The sequence below is a fragment of the Pyxicephalus adspersus genome, chromosome 6 (assembly GCF_032062135.1).
Source record: "Pyxicephalus adspersus chromosome 6, UCB_Pads_2.0, whole genome shotgun sequence".
In the NCBI taxonomy this organism is placed as follows: Eukaryota; Metazoa; Chordata; class Amphibia; order Anura; family Pyxicephalidae; genus Pyxicephalus; species Pyxicephalus adspersus.
The window spans coordinates 91266524-91287846 of NC_092863.1; the positions used below are offsets into that span (position 1 = coordinate 91266524).

Sequence of the window (21323 nt, forward strand, 5' to 3'; positions counted from 1 at the left end):
AGCTTGGATTTGATTCTAAGGTGAAATGGAGACCAATGAAGAGAACTACAAAGAGATGCAGCAGAAGAGGAGCGGTGGGAAGGATGGATGCAGCATTTATAATAGATTGCAGAGGAGAGAGTTGAATACCATAGAGGAGGATGTTACAGTAGTCCAGACGAGAGATGATAACAGTGTGTACAAGGAGTTCACAAGGAGTGTACAAGGGTTGGAGTTCGATCTAAAAGATTAAGCCCTTGCTGAAAGTATTGGACACAACACCTGTGTCGCTCCATAGACAGGGGCTTAAGTTATATATAACTTTTTGTATACGAATGGCCTTTTCAAGAAATTTGTATTGGAACGGGGGGGGAGTCTGGGGTGGAGGTTTGGTGTGGATTGGTTGTCAGAAGACCAGAACATCCATTTGCCCATGAAGGTCAACTTTAGCATGTCCTAACTAATACACATTAGATATAGGATAATAGGAAATAAAATATGATATAGGAAAAAAAAAGGTCTACTGGTATCAAAGCTGTTTCTCGATCTTGAGGTTTGCTTGCAGCAAGAGGCAAGTTTTGTGTAAAGTTTTCCAAGTTTTTATTTCCTCTGACAGGTTCACTTGAAAACTTTTAGTTCTAGTAATATAATAGCAATTGGTCAGGACTATGCCTCACCTTCCTCATAAATTAGTTTTATTAATAGACAAAGGAGCCTTTGTTATTATTATTCTTTCAGATAAATTTACGACATGCTAGGGTGGAATGCTTGGCATTTGGTCTGTGAATTACAATAACACACGGCTGCTGGTGCAGGAGACCCGTTGTATCTGGATAGGCCAGATTACAGGAATGTAATACTGTGAATTAATGTGCCTGAAATACAGACCTATCATTAAGTAAAGAAACCATGCGTTGATACAGATTACAGTACAGCTAAGCTATCGGTGTGAAAGTATTTCAACACATACTTGTCTGGGAAATGGTTTAGTGCACTTATTGTATTCTACTCTTCCTTTTCCTCTTCACTTTTAGTATAGGTTCTACTCTAAAATTTTCATTGTTCTGCCTGTCTGCTGCTATACCAACTTGAAATGGTCAGAAACCTTCTAATAGGCCTAAAAAAAAGAACCAAGGTAACCTACAAACATCCCTAACCTGCACAGTCTTGTGAATAAATAAGTACACCCCATTAAAAAATTGTTGATTCTTTTAACATATTTCAACTGGCAAGCATTAGGTCTTCATTTAAACAGTACGTATAGATAAAATTGATATATGTGTATAAGAAACACAAAAAAAAAAACACAAACATTTTAACTTTAATAGTGCACTGTGAAAACGTAATACACCCCTGGCTTTAGAAGCTGGTGTTGAGCAGAAATGACTTGTGGGGATTTTGCTAAACTGCCTACTGGTATAGATTTTATTTATTACCTCTCCTCTATGCTATGCCAGCTGCTTGTGTTTTGTTTTGTTTCAGCTTCCTCTTTAAGTATTTCAACATTTCAGTGGGATTCAGGTCAGAGCTTTGACATTTCTTGTTTTTGAGCAATTGGTGGATTGGTATGCTTTGTATCATTATCATGCTGAAAGAGCCATTTTTACTTCAACTTTTGGAGCTACGGCCTCACATTTTATTAAAACATACTTTGATATTGATGAATTTTTAGTTCACTTGAATGCAGGCTCTGTATGCCCTAAAACATCACAGCAACCCCAAATCATAACATTTCCACAACCATGCTTTACAACTGGTAAGGGTCTTCTTCAAAAATCTTGTCTTGGGTTTGTGCAATTCTGCTGTTACTGTTACTTAATTCTTTGATTCACCAGTCCAAGGGACATGTTCTATATGTTCACCAAAATACTTTAGTCTGGTAGTCTCTAATGATGTTTTTGGACCGCCAAGGCTTTTATTCTGGCACATATCCCATGCATATCATTTTGACACCAACTATTGCAGGATTAACCTGCAGATCCCAAGATGAAAGTTTGGGGATCTCAGAGGTACTTTAGGGCTTGTTCACATGGGCAGTTAGGACTGAAGCAGTTAACGCTTCCTAACCACAGGTAAAGATCCTGCGACCCCCATGAAGAATAAATGTGAGAAATTGTGTTTTGTGCCCATTAAGCTGGAGCTGCTGCAAGACTGTTCGTGTGTTGGGGATTCATATGTTGGGGTGGCCTGCCCTGAATAAGGGGTAGTTTGAAATCTACAAGTTCCCTGTTTGAGACACCTAATTCTAATTTTGAAGTGTTGTTAAATATATGGGTGTACCTACTTTTTCCATGTTACAAATATTTAATTTAGATCAGTGTGTCCCAACCAGGGTTCCTCCAAAAGTTGCTAGGGGTTCCTTGAGCAACGAGCTGCTTGTGACTCGAGCTGTTTTGTTAATCTTTTTTAGCTATCTGTAAGGGTGACATTCTTCCCAAAGGCCAGCAATGTGAGAGACATTCTTCCTGATGATCACCCCACTTATGTAGTGTAAGCTGTGAATATGGTAATTTTAGAAGCAGTTCCGTAATACCTGAAAGTTTTTTCAATAGTTTCCCCATGTTAAAAAAGTTGAGAAACACTGATTTCCATAATGAGGCCATGTTTGAATAAAGTTTTAATGTTGGCATGTTCATATATGTTAAAAAAACTCAACAAATTCAAAAAGTTGTGTCTACTATATCATCAGTTGTCGGTGATAGTTTGCCTTGATCCAGTCAATATTATTCTTGTCCTTAAAGTTGGCTTGGAGCATAAGGTCAATTTTTCATGTTGCCTTTTCTTTCCAGAATTGGTCTAAAAATAAACATTAGAAGCCGATTAGATTTGCAGGGCAACCAGAACCCTATTCATACATGAAAGTCTTTGTTCTATGAACACTGATAGATATCTCGTACTTCTCCTTGGAGGTCTCCCCAGCACATGATAAAGCCTTCAAAACCACAGCACAAACCACAAATTCCTTCATGTGAAGAGGCAAGGGAAAACTGTGTAAGTGGTTGTAGCCATTTAGCCAACTGTTTGTTCATTGTCTGCACATTTCCTGTCGCTGAGATTTCAGACAGCACCCTTCATATGATTTGCCAGACAAAGGGGGCTTATCTGACCCATGATAGGAAGAATACATGAGCAGTACAAACAGGAACATTTCAGACAAGAGCTCTTGTCTACCATCTCAATATAGAACTTTTCTTAGGTCTTACACCACATCAGTGAATGTGGAAATAGAATAGGTTGGCATAGGAAGGGGATTAGGAAGCGGTCCTAAATAAATCAATTCTCCATTAGTATTAGTTAGTATAGCTGTATAGTAACAGAGGGACATGCATACCCATTTTTTATTTCATTGAGAATGGATTCTTTTTGGTGCGATTCAATAATGTATATCAATTAGAACTGTGTTTCCCAACCAGGGTTCCTCCAGATATTGCTAGGGTTTCCTTGAGCGATGAACAGTTTGTGACTCTCGGGTCAGTTTAACTGATACCAATAATTATTTTGGCTATCTGTAAAGGTGACATTCTTTCCACTGGCGGCAATGTAAGAGGAATTCTACCTACTGACCACCACACTAATGTACTGTGAGCTGTGGATATAATAATTATAGTTCCCTAAAACTTTAAAGGTATAATGTTAAAAAGGTTGAGAAAGGCTGAAATAGATGCTTGGATCTGGGACATTATAGCCTAAGCATTAAGTGAATTATTCCCTTACAAGAGATATTTACCTTGACTTAACTGAAGCTCTGCTGATTCCAATCCAATCATGTGCAAGAAAAAATCCTGTTATTTTTACAGTTTCTTGTACACAGCTGAGTATTCTACATTAATAATATTATTAATATTATTAATATTATTATTAAACAGGATTTATATAGCGTCAACATATTATGCAGTGCTGTACACTAAATAAAGGTAGTAAATGACAGACAGATACAGACAGTGACACAGGAGGAGGAGAGGACCCTGCCAAGAGCTTACATGTGAATTTGCATTGCTTTTACTAATCCAAGTGAAAATTCCCTAAAAGAGCAACTAAACTTAAAATCCCCCTAAAACACAAAAAATACACTTACCTTCAATCCCACAGGGCAGTCCGATCCATCCAGGGGTCTCTTCCACCGTGTCCTGCGTCGACCCGGAATCCGTGTTTGGCCCGTCGTTCCGGGCGCCACCATCTTTGACTTTTCTTCTGGGTTCCTAAGTCACCAGACCCAGGTGCGGGATCAGGTGACGTAGGTTGGAAAAAAACTTGCCGATCTTACTGTGCATGCGTGGGAGCCTCAATTTTTTTCCTTTTTTCAAAAAGACTCCTTTTGCGCATGCCCGAGATGCTTGGGCATACGCAGAAGGAGCCTCCCGGGATGTATGATGTAGGTATCCCAGGAGGCTTTGCCTAGGGGATCGAGAATTAGGGGGCGGTGCTGAGTATTGCACAAAAAAAAAAAAACAAGAACAATATTTACTTTACATTAAAGGGTTGTCTACCCTTTTAGGTAAAGTTAAAATTCTGAGTTTTAGGTACGTTTTAAATTCACTTTGAATGACTTAAGTAAATGAACCTCAATGGCTCTGTTCCAACAAGCAACAATATTATTGCAGTTTGGCTAAAAAGGCATCTGCCATTGATATGTGAGTGGTGTAAAATGTACAATATCCACGTTTTATAGCCGTCATTTACAAATTGACAATGAAAGTTTTGCTCTGGGGATGATTGGGGAAAATAGAAATCAAAACAGATGTGAACGTGCTGCTGTTAACACGTTGATGGCTGATACAGCAGCTTCACTTTCACTCCGGGAAGTTGCAGGACAATTTAAGAACAACGCATGCAAACTATTGTGTTTAGGAGATCGTCCCTTCCATTTGGTATGCAAGCCAGCAACTCTGGCAGGAAAGTTAGTGGAATTCCTTTATGTTCTGATTGCCAGACTTCCCCTGCAGATAATCTGCACATTGTCAGCCAGTTTAATGTATGTGGACATTTTGATTTGCTTTGGACATCAGTTAGTGAAGAATATTTGACACATGCAGAGTGCAGGGTTTGAAGTGGATCTCACAGAACAATATACAATCACACTGACCTAAGGGACCCTTATTCTTTGGGTTGCCATTTGTGTTGGGTTTTAATTTTGACAATCTGTTTTTTTTTTGTGGCTTTTACTTACATTTTCCAGATACATTGAGTTTGTTTATAAAACACAGAGCAAAATACCCAAGCAATTTTTTTTTCCTGTTTGACAGCCTAAACAAGTCCCGAATCCAGTTATTATGTGATAGGCTACATGAACTGAACAAAAACTTTGTTGCTTTAATTTCCCTGATTTAGGCAAATCCTCCTGGATTTGTGTCTCACTCACTCCCCCTCCCAGTAACTGCAGATCACAGTGGGAGGGTTTCAGCAGAACAGTCAGTTCTACCAATCCAGGAGTAGGCAGCAGTAGGCATATCCATGAGCTGATTGACAATCCACAGACCTTGATGAGTTTCAGGAAAAAATGCCCCATAAGGAGGATTTCCACTAATTTCCTGTGCAGCTGGCAAATATCAGACAGAGCAGGATAAGAAAACTGCCCATTGGGAACAAAGAATCTGACCACTTTCCAGTAATTCCAAACAAAACATGTTTGCTGATTTTTTTTTTTAGCCAAAAAACACACTCTTCTTGAACCCTTTGTTAGATAGGTGTTCCAAAGTTGGCCAAAGAAACAAATTTGATCATCGTAATAGGGGAACATCCATGTGTGGATAAAATTCATATGTTAAAGACTATCCACGTTCTAAACCCTGTTTGGTACACGGGACAGTACACCTTAAATGCCCCTTTAAAGACCCCAATGTATAGATCCTGGAGATCTATGAAAATGTCCCCAGGTAGTGGAGCTAGCTGATAAAAGAAACACGCACAAAAAAAAAATCTGTGTCCCCTGGTGACTTTTTTTAAAGCTGTACACTGTATGGTGCATGGAATTGTAATGTTAGAATCCACTGTGCCAGTCATTGGAAATAATAGGCCTGATTTGTTAAAGCTCTCCAAGGTTGGAGAGAGACACTTTTATCGGTGAAGCTGGGTGATCTAGCAAACCTGGAATGAATCTGGTCCAGGATTCAAAACATTTGAACAACAAATAGCAACTTATTTTTAGGAAAACCATTCCTGTTTTGCTGGATCACGCAGCTTCTCGATGAAAGTGTATCCTCTCCAGCCCTGGAGAGCTTTATTAAATCAGGCCCGATGTGACTCGTGCACAATTACAGGAATTACATCATCAGTGGCCCTTCAATGGCCGCAGATGATTACCACCTACTCAGAATCCATTGCCAGTGAAGATGGCACCTTCTAAGGACAGGATTTCCGGTCACCTGCACACAGGTAAGTCTATGCCATATTCGGCCTGTATTCTGTGCATACTTTCTGATTAAAAGTTCACCACCCACCAACAAGTTTGGTTCTGCTTTTACTGATCAGTTAGTAAAGAATTTCAAAGAATTCCTTTAATATGAATTTGTACATAAAAATAACAGCATAGACAAATGGCTTCAACCAGCATCTTAACTGCATTTGTTTTCGTGCCAGAAAAAGATTATATGGAGGAATTTTTGTGTCATGAGTTTGTGTACTTAAAATTCCTGAAAGAATTGACAGATATGGAGTGGAGCTACTGAACTCGGTTGTAAAATGAATCTGCCTTTTCTTTTCAGCTTTCACGTCGCTGCTACTAAAGGGAATGCAGACTGTCTCAAGGTTATGTTGACACACGGGGCGGATGTCTCTGCTCAGGATCTATCAGGTACCATGTAACAAAGTCTGCGTAAATAAGAAAAAAAATGTCCTGTATCAAATGTTGTAACAGTTCTTGTCATTTGGGTGCTAGGTCTTCTATGGAAGCCATAGTATAGTGTGGTGAGCTCTTCTGAGCCCGAATTAACTTTTATTTTATATCAACTGAATGTATTCCATGAGAAGCATCCTTGCTCTCTGGGTGGAAGCAGTGGACTCTCAAACCTAGACCTCTCCACTCAGCTCCTGTTGATTGAAAAGCTCTTACTCTAGCTTTAACTCTTTGGGGGGGGCATATTGAACCTCTCCAGTGAGACTACTGCACCCAGCACCATCACCAAGGGGAATGAAAGTGGTCCCAGCCATGAGTAAACTCTATAGAGCAACCTTGTTTTAGAAGCAATGGTAAGGTGAGTGGACTCTCTGCAAAGGTCCAACCTAACCCCCCTGAGTGAGACCTACACCTATCCACTCAGCTAAGTTCCTGCTCCCTTGTGATTGGAGAGCTTTAGAGACCAATGCACCAAGCACCATCAGAAGTACAATGGGAGGAGCCCTCAGCCATGTGTAAGCTCTACAGAGCAACTTTGTTGGAACAGCAATTGTAAGGGCATTGGACTCTCTGCAAAAATCCAACCCACCCTCTGCTGAGTCAGACCTAGAGCTCGCCAATCAGCAGAGCTCCTGCTGCTTGCTGATTGGAGAGCTTTAGCTCTGACTCATCATGGGGGCATGATGAACCCCTCCAGAGGGACTACTGCACCTAATACCATCAGAAGGGGAATGGGAATGGTCCCCAGCCATATGTAAGCTCTACAGAGCAACCCTGCTGGAACATCAATGGTAAGGTGAGTGGACTCTCTGCAAAGGTCCAACCTCCCACATGCTAAGTCAGACCTATAGCTCCTACTCTCTAGAATAGGAATTTCGTCATGTCTCCGTGACCAGGCCAGATGCACAACGAATATTTTTATTAATAATAATAAACTGTATTATTAAAGCACCAACATATTACACAACTCTGTACATAAATAGGGGTTGCAAATGACAGACAAATACAGACAATGACACAGGAGAAGGAGAGGACCCTCCCCCGAAGAGCTTACAATCTAAGAGTACATCATTGCATTAGAGCTTCAATTGCAGGTTATGTACTCATATTGTATCCTTCTATCACAATAATTCATTTTATTGGTTTCAGGTCACACCGCTCTACACTTGTCTGTAAAAAATAACCACATAGAGTGCGTCAAGCGGCTTCTCCAGGTAAGCTGACCATCACTCCTTCTCACGCCTATGAAGATAATAGGATGCACAATACCATGTAGCACCTGACCTGCTTCAAATGGGCTTTGTATACCTATTAACTTGTATGCTGTGTACTTCCTATTACACCAAAGTATATTCAGCATCTGATGGTTTAAGGTAGATACCAATATTCATCTATTAGTATAAAGTCTCCTTGTATCTGGAAGGGAAGCTTAGGACTGGAGAATCATCCATGGTCTGTTAAAGTTTTGAAGAAAAACACGTACTGAGGGAAATACAGAGGGCTTCTAACCTCTTGAAGATGCTGGTTGTCTCTGGGTTTAATAGTTTTTAGATTGAGCAGATAAGAAAGGTTAGAACCCTAAGATATCAAAAACTTTCATATGCTGAAATGTAAAAACCATAGCTGAACCACAAAAAGGTTAAAAAAAATAATATAAGGCATGGTCCAATTTTTTCTAGCTGGAAGAACGGCTAAAAAGCAAAATAAAAATTTGGGCTGTGGATGATATACTTTAACCCCACAGAGACTACAGAATCTTGAACACAGTGAAGGATATTTTAGCTCACAATTCCCTACCAAAGTGTCCAACAATAATCCACCCCATACAATACCCAGCCTGACCCTGACATGTGCAAACCTGAGAAGGAGCCTACATCCAGAATAGATTGATCAGTAAAGGTGTTCTATGTCTGACCCTTCCGGAAAATCCTCACATTCCTGGCATGTTTGCACTAAGCTGGAAGCTACAATGCAAAGGCCACTCGCAATCTTATTCTATATGGCTGACAAAGGAATGAATCCCAGACATTTGTGAGCACAGATAGTTGATGTTTTATTACTCTCACTCTTCATCACGTTTATATCTCGAATACTGAAATGCAAAGTCTTGCTCTTTCACAGTCCAAATGTCCGACGGAATGTACAGACAGCAGCGGGAGGACATGTGTGCATTATGCAGGTATGTTGCTGGATTCTTTACACTATTGTATGTTTCCGTATACTTGTCCTGCTTTGTAGATGAGATGCAGTGCTTGTTATCGCTGTTAAAGATCGGTTCTGCACAGTAGAGGGTTGTGTAAAGCACAGGGGATCTTATATGTGCAAAGTGATACACGCCTAATACAGTATATAGACTATAGACTTCCATCATATTGACTCGGGTGAAAGTTTAGCATTAGTAGTCATTCCCCCATGCATTAAAAATGACAGCTATAGTTCTCTGAATGGGGATGACGCAGCAGAGCCACTCCTACTTGGGGATGATGCAGCACCTTCCTTATGTACAGCACCCAATCATGTCAATTATTATTATGAGACTTCAGTATATTCTATATACTGACCATTATAAAATAATGCTCCTACATTCTTATTACAAAGCTTCTTTTTCTGATTATAAGAGTTCAGAGTGGTTATTCCCCTATATTTTCCTTCTATATAATCCCAGTGTTCTCCCCAGCACTTTTCAGCAACACCCGGCTGTTACTGAAGAGTTGGTCTGCTGTCTTCTTCCCACCCAGCTTCAAAAATTTTCTTTGTTGAACACTGTAATCTTCTATAAATACTGCTTGAGGGTCGGATTTGTCCTTGGAATTTTTCTGTTTAAATGACCGAAGTTAAAAAAAACGAAATCTAACAAAAAAATAACTGCTATGTAATACCAGAAATACTCTGTAAGCCGCTTTCCTGGCCACTCCTGGCTGCATGCAAACTAGCAAACTGCACAGATAACACATTTGTGACTTCAAGAAGCAGCCATACAATCAAAAGCGACTTGTCATTCTCAGGAACTGTGCCATGATCGGCAAAAAATGTTCCCCATTCACTTGCATACCTGTATTACATAATATTGTTATCTGACTGCATCATTTTCATTTTACCAGCTTCTAATGGCAACGTCCCAATGCTGCAACTCCTGTGCGAGAATAAATGTCTTCTGAACGCCAAAGATTCGGTAAGAAAAGTTTAAAGAAGAGTCTTACATTTTATCTGCACTCTTTAGGCTGCATTTTATCCAAAATTGAAAAATGAGTAATAAAAAAAATGATATTGTTTACTTTTTAAAAAAAATATGACCTGAAAAGTTATGGTTAGGTGGACAAGAGTGAGTATATGTAGGGACACCAATCCAAAATGAAGGAGTTTTCTCCCCATTTAGCGATTGGTGATGCTATGATCCCTATAATGTTTATGGCTCTGCACTCAATCCTAAAATTAGGAATAAACCCCTTTTTCTTGAATAGATGGTGATGGAAGTGACACATTAAGATGCCTTCTGATTCCAAAAGAGTCCCCTGTTCTACCTAAAGGGGATCTTTAGGAAGAAAATCTGCCTTTTGACTAATTTCCTAGGCTTAGTACACACGTCAGATCACTGTTACAGTTAATTGTATTTTGTAATCTTTGTTTGCCATGAAAGGTGAATGGACGATCACTGTACACACAGGGCCATTCTCTTCTATGGAGGGCGAAGGGAGGGGAATGTGAGAGCGGCACCCTTCTGTGGTTTCGTCAAAAAAAATGGACAGCCGTCAGTGTTAAACCCAGGCATTTTTATAAGCCGGGTGGGAAAAAATTTTAGGTGGGTGGCAGCCACTGTATTGTGACCAAACTCTTCAGTAACCACCCAAAAACAGCTGGGTGTTTACTGAAAAGTGCCGGGTGGTGTGCCCAGCTAAAAGAGCCCGGAGAGAACACTGGCCGTTGTTTCAGATTGGTCTTTTATTAATCTGCCATAGCTGCATGTCTGGGGGGCATCTGAGATTTTTGCCTGAAAAAAGTAAGACCATCTTAGGCAAGATGGTCAAGACCTAAACCCCGCTATAATCACCTGTCCCCGTTCCGTCTCCTTCGTTCTTTTGCTAGTTGCGATCTGTGGCCGTCTTGATTGGCCAGGTCGAGGTGATGTAACTCCCGTGCAGGAGTGGGGGAGTTCAGTATGTTCCGGAAAGTGCAACTTTTTTGACAGTTCCACCAAGCAATCAGGCAGGTAAGAATGCTTATTGCAGACTAGACACCGCCTTTACCTTTCTGCAATAACCCCTGCCTGAACTTTGCATTCTGAGAAGAGTACTTGCACATTTCTGCTCTCTGACTTTCAGAAAGAAGTTTATAAAAAAAAACTTCAAAGGGCTTTAGGTCATAAAAACAAGCACAGCAATGATTGTCACGTTTACACTCCTCTGTACAGTGTGAATCGCATTCACAAGGAAGTATGAACAGATTTTTCAGTTTTTATGGTGCAAGTACTGGATGAAGCCACATATAGCAGCCTCTTGTACAATACACTTCAGTGTGTCATTGATGGTCATGTACTGGCTTCACATTACATCTTTTCCCTGTGCTCTGGTTATTATATAATACAGAACATCTCTGTATACAATAGGATTAGCTCTTTCGTAACGGATTTACCAATGAGTTCTGGAGCGCGTGCACTGGAGATTAAAGCGCATTGCCTTCAATTTTTGCCATTGCCAAACTGGTTCCAAACTAAACTAACTAAGCTGATTTTGTTATTTTAAGGTGGAATTCTTCTTTCTGTTATGGGTTAGATTGAAATTCTGGATTTGGTTAAATGTGTCTGTTTAGTGTTGTGGCATCAGTGACATCATTGATTTGCATTCTTTAACGTAACCATCACAAATTGACATTTTTTTCCTGATATTTCCTGATTATTTACATTTCTTTTATTTAACCCTGAGTACTTTTTCATATTTCACTGATAGTAGTGTATGGTCTAATACACGCAAGCTGATCCACGAATAGGTTATTCGTATTAATATTTTTTTTTTTTTTAAACAGGATTTAAAAAGCACCAACATATTACGCAGCGCTGTACATTTATTAGGGGTTGCAAATGACAGACAGTGACACAGCAGGACAGGACCCTGCCCCAAAGAGCTCTATTTAGATTTACTTTAGATCTGATTGTTTTATCACACTGGAAATCAGATTAAAAGTAAAAATCTGGTTGTGTGCCATTGGATATTTTTTTAGAGTTGCTCTATCCTGGTTTAAACTGCCAGGTATTCACAATACTTGCTAAGAAGCTTCAAGGCTCACTCTTATAGCAGCTCTTGCAATCACTGTCACTAACTATCTTTTCCAGTGATGGGGAGGACGAGTGGGAGGCGTCCCGCTGCGTCTCCCCAATAGGAAGCCACAGTGGCTGTTAGCTGTTGGTCATTCGGTGATAGGGCAGGATGGATCACCGAGTAATACCATGCACAATTGTAAACAATCCTCTTGGATGACGAAAATTTTCTTTTTTTCTTTTCCTTTTTTTTTTTTTTTTTTTTTTTTGTTACTACTGAGTTGCTGAAGTATCTGGTGCAATATTTCTCTATACAGCTGCAAATTCTTTAATGTACAATACTCATCCTGATCACCGGCACTGAGCAGTGTTTGTGTAGCTGGCAAAAAACACTACAAAAAGACTGATCTAATCATTTAAATTCCTGCCATACAGATTATTCATTAACCCCATTGTAAATAAGTTTTATTTTTGGGGAACAAGGTGCGTACACACTTCCAATTTTTATCGTTCCAATCGAACGACGAACGATCGATTGGGCAAAAAATCGTTCGTAAAAAAGTAACCAACGACGCCAACGAACGAGGAAACTCGTTGGAAATGAACGACCGGACCGGCGGATCGGATTGGACGATGATCGTTGAACATCGTTCGTGTGTACGGTTGTTCGTTGATCGTCCATGTTCAGAGCATGCGTGATGAACGAACGTTCGTTCACTTTCCTGTCGTGCATATAGTTCCTCTATCGCTTAAATGATCGTATCTATTGTGTGTACAATATCTACGAACGATCGTGTCGTTATCTTTATGTGCAGGATCGGTGCTATACGATCGTTCGTATATATCGTGCAGGATCGTTCGTCGTTCGTTTTCCAACGATAATAATTGGAAGTGTGTACGTAGCTTAAGACTCAGGTGGCAATCACAATTAAGCAATTTGTTTTGATTCTGTAACGTATACTTTGTGTTGCATCATTATAACTTGGCTGCTAATGTTCCAAATCATGAAAAAACACACATGACCTTTTTTTTGCAATTTAGAACACTGCATGTCACTGCAATGTGGGAATGAGTGCTATGGTTTACATTTTTCTGTTCTGGTGCAATGCAGTAACTCAAGTCTGTAAATACAATATATCATGCGTTAATGTGCATTGCTTTATTTGACACAGTAGTGTGTTATCTTTGGTGCCCTGTAATGCATGTGCCTTCTTTTACTCCTTTAGGTCGGGGTGGCATTGAAAATGAATGGCACCACATCAAGCTAATCCATGTATGGTGCATTGGCATTCATTTATGTTAATGCACTCTTTGGACACTGATTGTATAACTACATATTAAATACTACTCTAAATATGGGGACTTCTTCCACTGCATTCCATTTGCCCCTGGGACACAGCTTATAGTGCTAAAGGATGTCTATAAACAAGATAGAGGTGTCAGCCCTGCAAGCATGATCTAGCTACCATTAATAAATATACTGAGCCATGAAATTCAGTTTATTCTTTTGCAGATGGGAGGACGTAGGAGAGCAGTACAAGATGAGTTATGATTTATGATATGCTCTGTAGTCATGCTGGCATTTTGAGGGCATTTAGTTGGAGTGCCTTGCCAAAATAAATAAGGTGTCCTCTCTGCATAAGCTTTAAATATCCCAGCTTATTAACTATTCCATAGTAAAGGTTCTCACCCATTTCATTTGCAATGTCTCCCTTCTGGGTCAGATGCCAACTCCAATGTAGAATAAATCTACTTTAGTCTGAAGTTGGATCATATCTTCACGTCTAACCATCCCAAAACATCTGTGACCACCTTTCCAGGAAGACGGGCACAGAAGCAATTTAATCCTGGTTTTGGTTGAGGAAATCAGGTGATCTGCATTTTAGCAGCCTTTCCAGTTATAAATTATTAAAATTATCATTACGTTTTTTAGGTATAGTGAATATGTATATTTTAGGTATAGTGAATTTTAGGTATATATGGTGAACCACAACATATAGCCGAAGCAAGGCATTCATTCAGTTCATCAAATGTTTTGCAATAGTGGAGTTATAATGAACAGTTTGGGTGGCAGAATTGGTATTCACCAGTTGCCGTCTGCAGTGCATTTTGTTTTAGCGGTTTATATGGAATATTTAAGGTTCTCTTAATATGAACTTGCTAACATACTGTTACAATATATGCCATAAAATGCGCTTGATACACATAAGACAGTAAAACTGGGACTTCAGTAATGTTAAATACACAATAAGATGTCTTTATACCCTGAAACACAGCTAGAACCATTTTTAGCTGGCGACATCCATATAAAAATAGGAAGTGTCCTATAAATTAGAGACATCTGGTCACCCTATGGCAGCCCTTGGTGGTTTCTTGTAGTTGGTTTATCAGCTTAGTTATTCTGTAATTAGATAAGAAGCCTGGAATCTGAGTTTGGCATCCTGGCTGCCTCCCCAGTATTATATGCTTTGCTATCTCATTTCCTGTCCTCTGATCCCCCTCTTTGTGCTGCGTAAGATATAACTTATCCTACTGATCTGGATAATGACTGACCTTAAGCTTTCGTCTTCTCATCAGTGCCAGACGTGCTGTCTTTGTGGTATAATTTAGGATACCATTAAATATAGGCTTTTAGTGAAAATTATAATGTGCACTCCTACTAATAAATAAAATGCATAAACAATCTGACAAGTCAAAGATAGTTTACACAAGCATGGGACGCACACGTGTCTATGTACAGCGCACACTGGTTATACAGCACACTACTTCTAGTACACATGGGCAGATTTTCACTTTCCCTTTATTTAAGTTATTATTATTAATAAAAAGGATTTAGATAGTGCCAACATATTACACAGCGCTGTACATCAAATAGGGGTTGCAGATGACAGAAAAGATACAGACAGTGACACAGGAGGAGAGGACCCTGCCCCGAAGAGCTTACAGTCCAGGAGTACATGAATTTGAAGGGAAAATCTGCAAGCAACTGATTTATGGCTTTTCATTTGGATGTAAATAGTGAATTGAAAGGACACAAGGCATGTTGTGTTTACTACTGATCCATCAAATCTGAGCAGAATTTTACTTTAGTAATTTGGAAGGGCAGAATATTGTGCATGTGTGTGTAATGATTTGGGACTTCTGACCGATTTATTACCAAAAATTAATCTGCTTGGTTGGTTGGTTCATGTGCAGACCAGTGTACAATATAGAGAACATTGCAAACGGGAAGATCAGCTTGTTTTATTGCAGAAGAGACATTGGTTGTCCCCTCTGCAATAAGAACCTGCCTGCTCACAGTTTGGTAAAATTAGGTTTAAATTGAATGCAGTCACCACATCTAAGGACTGATAATTTGCAATAAATTAAATATTTGTTGTTGAGTTTATAGCTAAATCCTCTCTTTTACAGGATGGGAAAACTCCTCTACTTATAGCAGTGCAGTGCGGCCACTTAGAAGCCTGCAAGTGTCTCTTGGATCATAAAGCTGATGTAAACATCACAGACAAGAATGGGAAGTAAGTATAACATATATTTCTATATCCTACATTATATATTACCTATATAGAACAGTCTGTATTAAGGAAGAAGAAAACCTTCCGATCTTCTTCCAATACACTTATAATTCATTGTGATGCAATGTTCTATGGCAATGAAACATGGAGATGTCTAAGAGGGTGAGTACTTGAAAAAACTGTATGCAGGATATTATAATTGCATTAAGTGAATCGTTTTAAAGTTTTCTCAGAAAGAAATTGTTAATTAATTTAAAGAAGTATCAAGTATAGTACATTACAATTTAAAAATACTTTAAAGAAGCTCTGGATTGCCATTTAATTTTTACCTGATTTTGTCACCATCCTCCAAATATTGCAATTAAAATAGAACAATTAAGTTATTGTATACTTGCAATATTATATTTTTCTGTAAATTGGAAATGCTTACTTGCAATGTGCCTTTGAACTTGCTGGAATATTTAATAATTCCAGAAAGAGTCAAGTCCCTAGCACAACCCTACCCCCTTGTATGTCATAGCCCTTTTTTGGCAGTGCCTAATCACTTTCTGTGCTAGCCCAGCTCCTCTGCCCCTCCCTTTACCTCCTCTTTATATAGCAGTTTAGGTATCTGCCACTGGAGGAGCAATGGGGAATAGTATAGAGCAGTGGTCGCCAACCAGCGGTCCGTGAGAAAATTTTGGTGGTCCACAGAGAAATTAGGACATTATTTGCAATTTTTATGTTTTATTACTAATAAAACAAAAATATTAATTTAATACATTTTTATATTCTGGATGACAATTTTTTCCTTTATATTGCACTATATTCCTGAATTGTACTAGAGGAGGAAAAAGGAGGCGCAGCGTGACATCAGTGTAGTGTTAAGTTGTATGAGGGAACCCTTGCCGAGCAGTACGCTTCAGTATTGTTTACACCATTACAACAGTCACCCCGCTCCGCAACCGATTCTCATCTGATTATTTTATTTAATTTGTTTATTTCTCAGATGCTCTTTTATGTAAGTATGACCTTAACTGTGTATTTTCTTTACCTGTTATATTTAATGGCATCAAATAGTTTGACTTTCATAACTATCATTTCTTGTTTGGTCTTAGATTGGAATGAAATAAACCCATATTGAGTCAGAAAAAGCAAATTAATATTTTGCATTTCTTTAGTAATACCAAAGATAATGCAACTAATGATAATAGTTTTATCAATGAATCAGAGCCTCCGCAGTCCTTGTCAGGTACCATTAGGAAGATCATTATTTTACAAATGTATTTATCTTTTTAAAAAAATCATATTAATGGTCTGCGGGATTTAAAATGATGAATTTAGTGGTCTGAGAGGTTAGCGACTGCTGCTTTATAGCACTATTCTCAACCAGGGTTCCTCCAGAAGTTGCTAGGGGTTCCTTGATTTGGGACTGTTTTATATATTTTATAACTATATATTTTATATATGGTTTTTATATTGATGATCGCTGCAAAGCTCTGGGGTCAAAGCCAGCCCTGCTGCATGACACTAAGGATCTGTCTATTGGAGTGACATTATGCTACAACTGTAAGAAGGCCATTCATTCCACTGGCCACCAATGAGGCTTTTTTCCCACTGACACACAGTAAATTGGCTTTAGTAGGGGTTTCCTGAAACCCAAACATAATTGCAGAGGTTCCTAAAGGGTAAAAAGGTTGTGAAAGGCTGGAATAGGATGTCACTTGGCTGTCCTGGGCCTTCTAACTTCACATCCAATATGGCAGCACCCAGCAGCAATCTCAGGGCTTTTAGTTGTCTACACAAAGGGGGTTTTACAAATTTTTATTATTAATATAAAACTGCATTTATATAGCACCAACATATTACGTAGCGCTGTACATTAAATATGGGTTGCAAATGACAGATGCAGACAGTGACACAGGAGGAGGAGAGGACCCTGCCCAGCAGAGCTTTCAATCTAGGAGGTGGGGGAAGTGGCACAAAAAGAGGAGGAATATGGAATGTAGGGTAAACAGTGAGGATTTAAGAGATGGGTAGGCGAGTTTGAAATACCAAAATACAAATAACATGCATAAAAGATATTAGGTGCACTATTAGGTGCAGGTCTGTATTAGTCTGTCACTTGCAACCCCTTGTAAATGGACAGCGCTGCGTAATATGTTGGCGCTATATAAATCCTGTTTAATAATATTATTAATAATAATACCAATAACTTATTAGTGGATCTGCTTGCGTGTATTAGACCTTACACTACTATCAGTGAAATATGAAAAAGTACTCAGGGTTTAATGTAATGTACATTTAATGTACATCGCTGCGTAATATGTTGGCACTATATAAATCCTGTTTATTAATATTATTAATAATAATAATAATAATAATAATGTAGTGTTGTTGAAATGAATAGTCTGGTGAAAGGATCTCTTGCAGGAGATTACAGATTCCCATATAATGGGTAGGTTCAGGTTACAAAACATTCTCAGAGATTGTATGGATCCCATGTCCTCTCATCTTACTGATAAGGGTCAGATAATGAGGCAGTCACTGTTTACAGATACACATTGTCTCATGGACAAAGAATTTCATTTCACAGCTTGAGGTATGTTTTTAAAGGATTGTGTTTGATTTGGGCAGTCTGCACTTTATTTTGGAAGGATTATTAGCTGTTTAAAATAGTTGTCTTATTGTTAGGTCTCATATATCTTCCTAGCTGATGAAACGTTGAATTTGTGCATTCTTTATCCATGAGTAAAAATGTGAACGTGTCCCTGCTGAAAATACACATTTAAAAATAGAATATGGCATTGGCAGGCAAGGAGGCAAATACATATAAAAATAACAAAATAATCTTGTGGATTTTTGAGATAAAAGCATTTATCAACTCGCAACCTAGGAATGTACAGGCTTGCTCACATGTACACACAGACGCACATTATTCCCCATTATATACCGCGCGGTGCAGCTGTGGGCAGAAATATGATTTATATGATGGGATCTGATATTAGCATTATTGTAGTGGTTTTTGTTTTTCTGAGTCCTCTGGTAACATTATTTTATTACCATTTAAAGTAAAATTGAACTCTGAATCCTGACTGCTTTCTCTATGCTTACTAAATCTAACTTTGTAGGTTAACTTTCCAGTTCCTCCTTTGTAGTCACTTTTGAAATCAATTTGTTTTATTCTCCTATATCTGGCAAAGTTATCATGTTACCTATTGACATAAGAAGCTGCTTTGGAACAAACTTTCTCTCTCTCTCTGTTCCCCCTATTACCGTATGTACTCAAATATAAATTAATCTAAATATAAACCTAGGTACTTATTTCTACCTGAAAATACAGGAAAATGCTTTGACTCAGGTATAAACCTGGAGCACAGAATTTGGGCATTTCCACTAACATTTCAAACCAGTGTTTCTTAATCAGGGTTCCCCCAGAGGTTGTTTGACCAGAGAGAGTTTGTGGCTCAGTTTTATTGGCACCAATCATTTTTTTTTGTTAGGGTGACTTTCTTTCCACTGACCCTGATACTAATATACGGTTCACTGTGAATATAGTAATTATAGAAGGGGTTCCCTGGAGACCTGAAAGTTATTTCAAGGGTTCCCCCATATTACAAAGGATGAGAAACACTTTTTTTTCCAAACAGTAATCAACAGAATTGCCATTACAATTAATGCCAATAAAAACATCCATGTATTATTAAAACATGTATTTAAAAAAGGTAAAATGAAAATTACATGCACTTAATCTGTATATTGTGTCCCCCTTTTCCCAGGGATTTATTTAGTACTGTTAGATTATATTAGGTAATGTTAGGTAATAATAGGTCACTTGTTCTTAAACAATTTTTTGTACATAGTTGTTGACTACCAGTAGATGGTGCTGTGTCCTCATTTCAGGTGTGTAACAAACTCTTTAATAATGTATCCAATGATACACTAGTATAATACACAATTTACACAGCGCCAACTACCAAGCTGGAAGAAACTAGCCTGCTATGCTGTTCCACTCCACATGTGCAGGATATGGTGTATTTTGACCAGTATGAGTATAAACCAAAAATATGTTTCTAAGGATATTTGGAGGATAAAAAAAAAATGTATATACATTAGTATTTTCACATCATTCAGCACATCATTTTCACCAAACACAAGGGTGCACCCTGGAATTGGAGCAAGATAAAGAGGGATAATTACTGTTTTAAACTTAAATAAACTTATTGTTACATGGATTTAAAGTGATCAGTGGTGTTGCAGACCGTGTCGGTCCACAACGGGCTTCAGTAGATGTGGTTATTAGGGCAGTTTTAAAACCCTGCAGTTGAACATTGATGTTTTTATTATTCCTGTCCCAGGTCTCCCCTGATGTTGGCATGTGAAGCAGGGCAGTCCAATATGGTGGATCTTTTGGTGCACAGAGGAGCCAATTTGACTTTAGCAGATACCTTGGGTCATGATGTCCTCCACTATGCCAGAACGTCGGGAAACCCTCACATCCTTACTCTTCTCCTTTCCAAGACGAGCCAGGATAGTGGTATGTACAGCCACATATTATTGAAGTAATGCATCTCCCATTTTTTACAGTCATTCGTCTTCCTCAGTGCCCCTCTGAACCAGACTGGTACTTTGACAGTCTTGGAATTGGCCGTTTAGACTTTTACCATTGTACATTTTTACCTGCTTGGAGTATTTGTTGTGATCCCTTTGTTTATTTCACCCATTTCATAATCCTTTAGTTTTTTTATTGTTTGGACCCCCAGCTAAATTTTCAGATCTCACTGGTTCATTGAATATTGATATTACTTCCCATGACATCAACACCAGGCAGCAAATGCTGGGAGCTCTTTTCCTACTGACTTTGTCACAACTCCCAGAACTACATTTCCCAAGAGCCTTTTTACTACACTGTATGTGGATCATATGCTAAGAGTCAAGGAGGAAGCTTTGTTTTGCCTGTAAAGCTGACAACACTGCCTAGAGTTTAGGTAAAACAGAGGCAGCATTATCAGCCACCAACAAAAACTTGGGATTTGTGATGGGATCACTTGTTAATTTTCTGTGTTTGCTGCATTTTTTAAAGGCTTAGAATATGGGGAAATAGGCATAGAGAACAAAACGTTTCTTTTTTATTTTGCCCAGGCATGAACTTTAACTAAATATCACCTTGTTTTTTCTCTACACAGGACTAAGAAGCCCAACCAAGCCATTGCAGGTACTTATATTCAATGATCTAATAGGGTTAATCTATGCTTTAAACAGTACATTATGTATGTTTGTAATATTTTATAGTTTGTAGCATCAGATTAACAGGCCCTCAATAATTTTTCAAATTACCGCCCCTTCATTAGTCCAGCCTAAACTTTCTTTTGCTTTGGATAGTAAAAAAATGGTCTGAAATGCTTGATTTTGCCTAGTAGTACTATAATGATGTACATGAATCTAGGATGACATGCTGATGCCCCTCATGGGTGGGTCTATTACATCCTTTATTCACAATATATCCTTAGTCTTCAGGGAATCATTCAGATTAGAAGACTAAGGACATCAAGTGGTGAGATAGTATTACTGGGGAAGGGGCATCATTCAAACCAGAAGACCAAGGACATTGAGTGGTGGGATAGCATTTCTGGGATAGGGGCATCACTCAGACCAGAAGACCATGGACAGCAAGTGGTGGGATAGCATTACTGGGGTGGGGGCATCCTTCAAACCAGAAGACCAAGGACATTGAGTGGTGGGATAGCATTACTGGGGTGGGGGCATC

At 38.8% G+C, this 21323-nt stretch overlaps 1 protein-coding gene and 1 long non-coding RNA gene across 3 annotated transcripts in view; one reads left to right on the plus strand and one right to left on the minus strand.

Annotated features, from left to right (window-relative positions):
• The window catches only part of RAI14 (retinoic acid induced 14), a 111454-nt gene that overhangs the window by 70475 nt on the left and 19656 nt on the right, over positions 1-21323 (plus strand). For both annotated transcript variants that reach the window (XM_072416573.1, XM_072416574.1), the window contains exons 4-10: positions 6681-6769; positions 7961-8025; positions 8933-8990; positions 9913-9983; positions 15474-15580; positions 19915-20093; positions 20743-20771. In XM_072416573.1, coding sequence (XP_072272674.1) covers positions 6681-6769; positions 7961-8025; positions 8933-8990; positions 9913-9983; positions 15474-15580; positions 19915-20093; positions 20743-20771 — 598 coding nt within the window. The remainder of the gene's footprint in view (positions 1-6680; positions 6770-7960; positions 8026-8932; positions 8991-9912; positions 9984-15473; positions 15581-19914; positions 20094-20742; positions 20772-21323) is intronic.
• LOC140332612 (uncharacterized) lies at positions 2565-4357 on the minus strand. The gene is made up of 2 exons (XR_011921197.1): positions 4055-4357; positions 2565-2775 (listed from the first exon to the last, which is right to left on the minus strand). It is a non-coding gene; the product is annotated as an uncharacterized lncRNA (long non-coding RNA).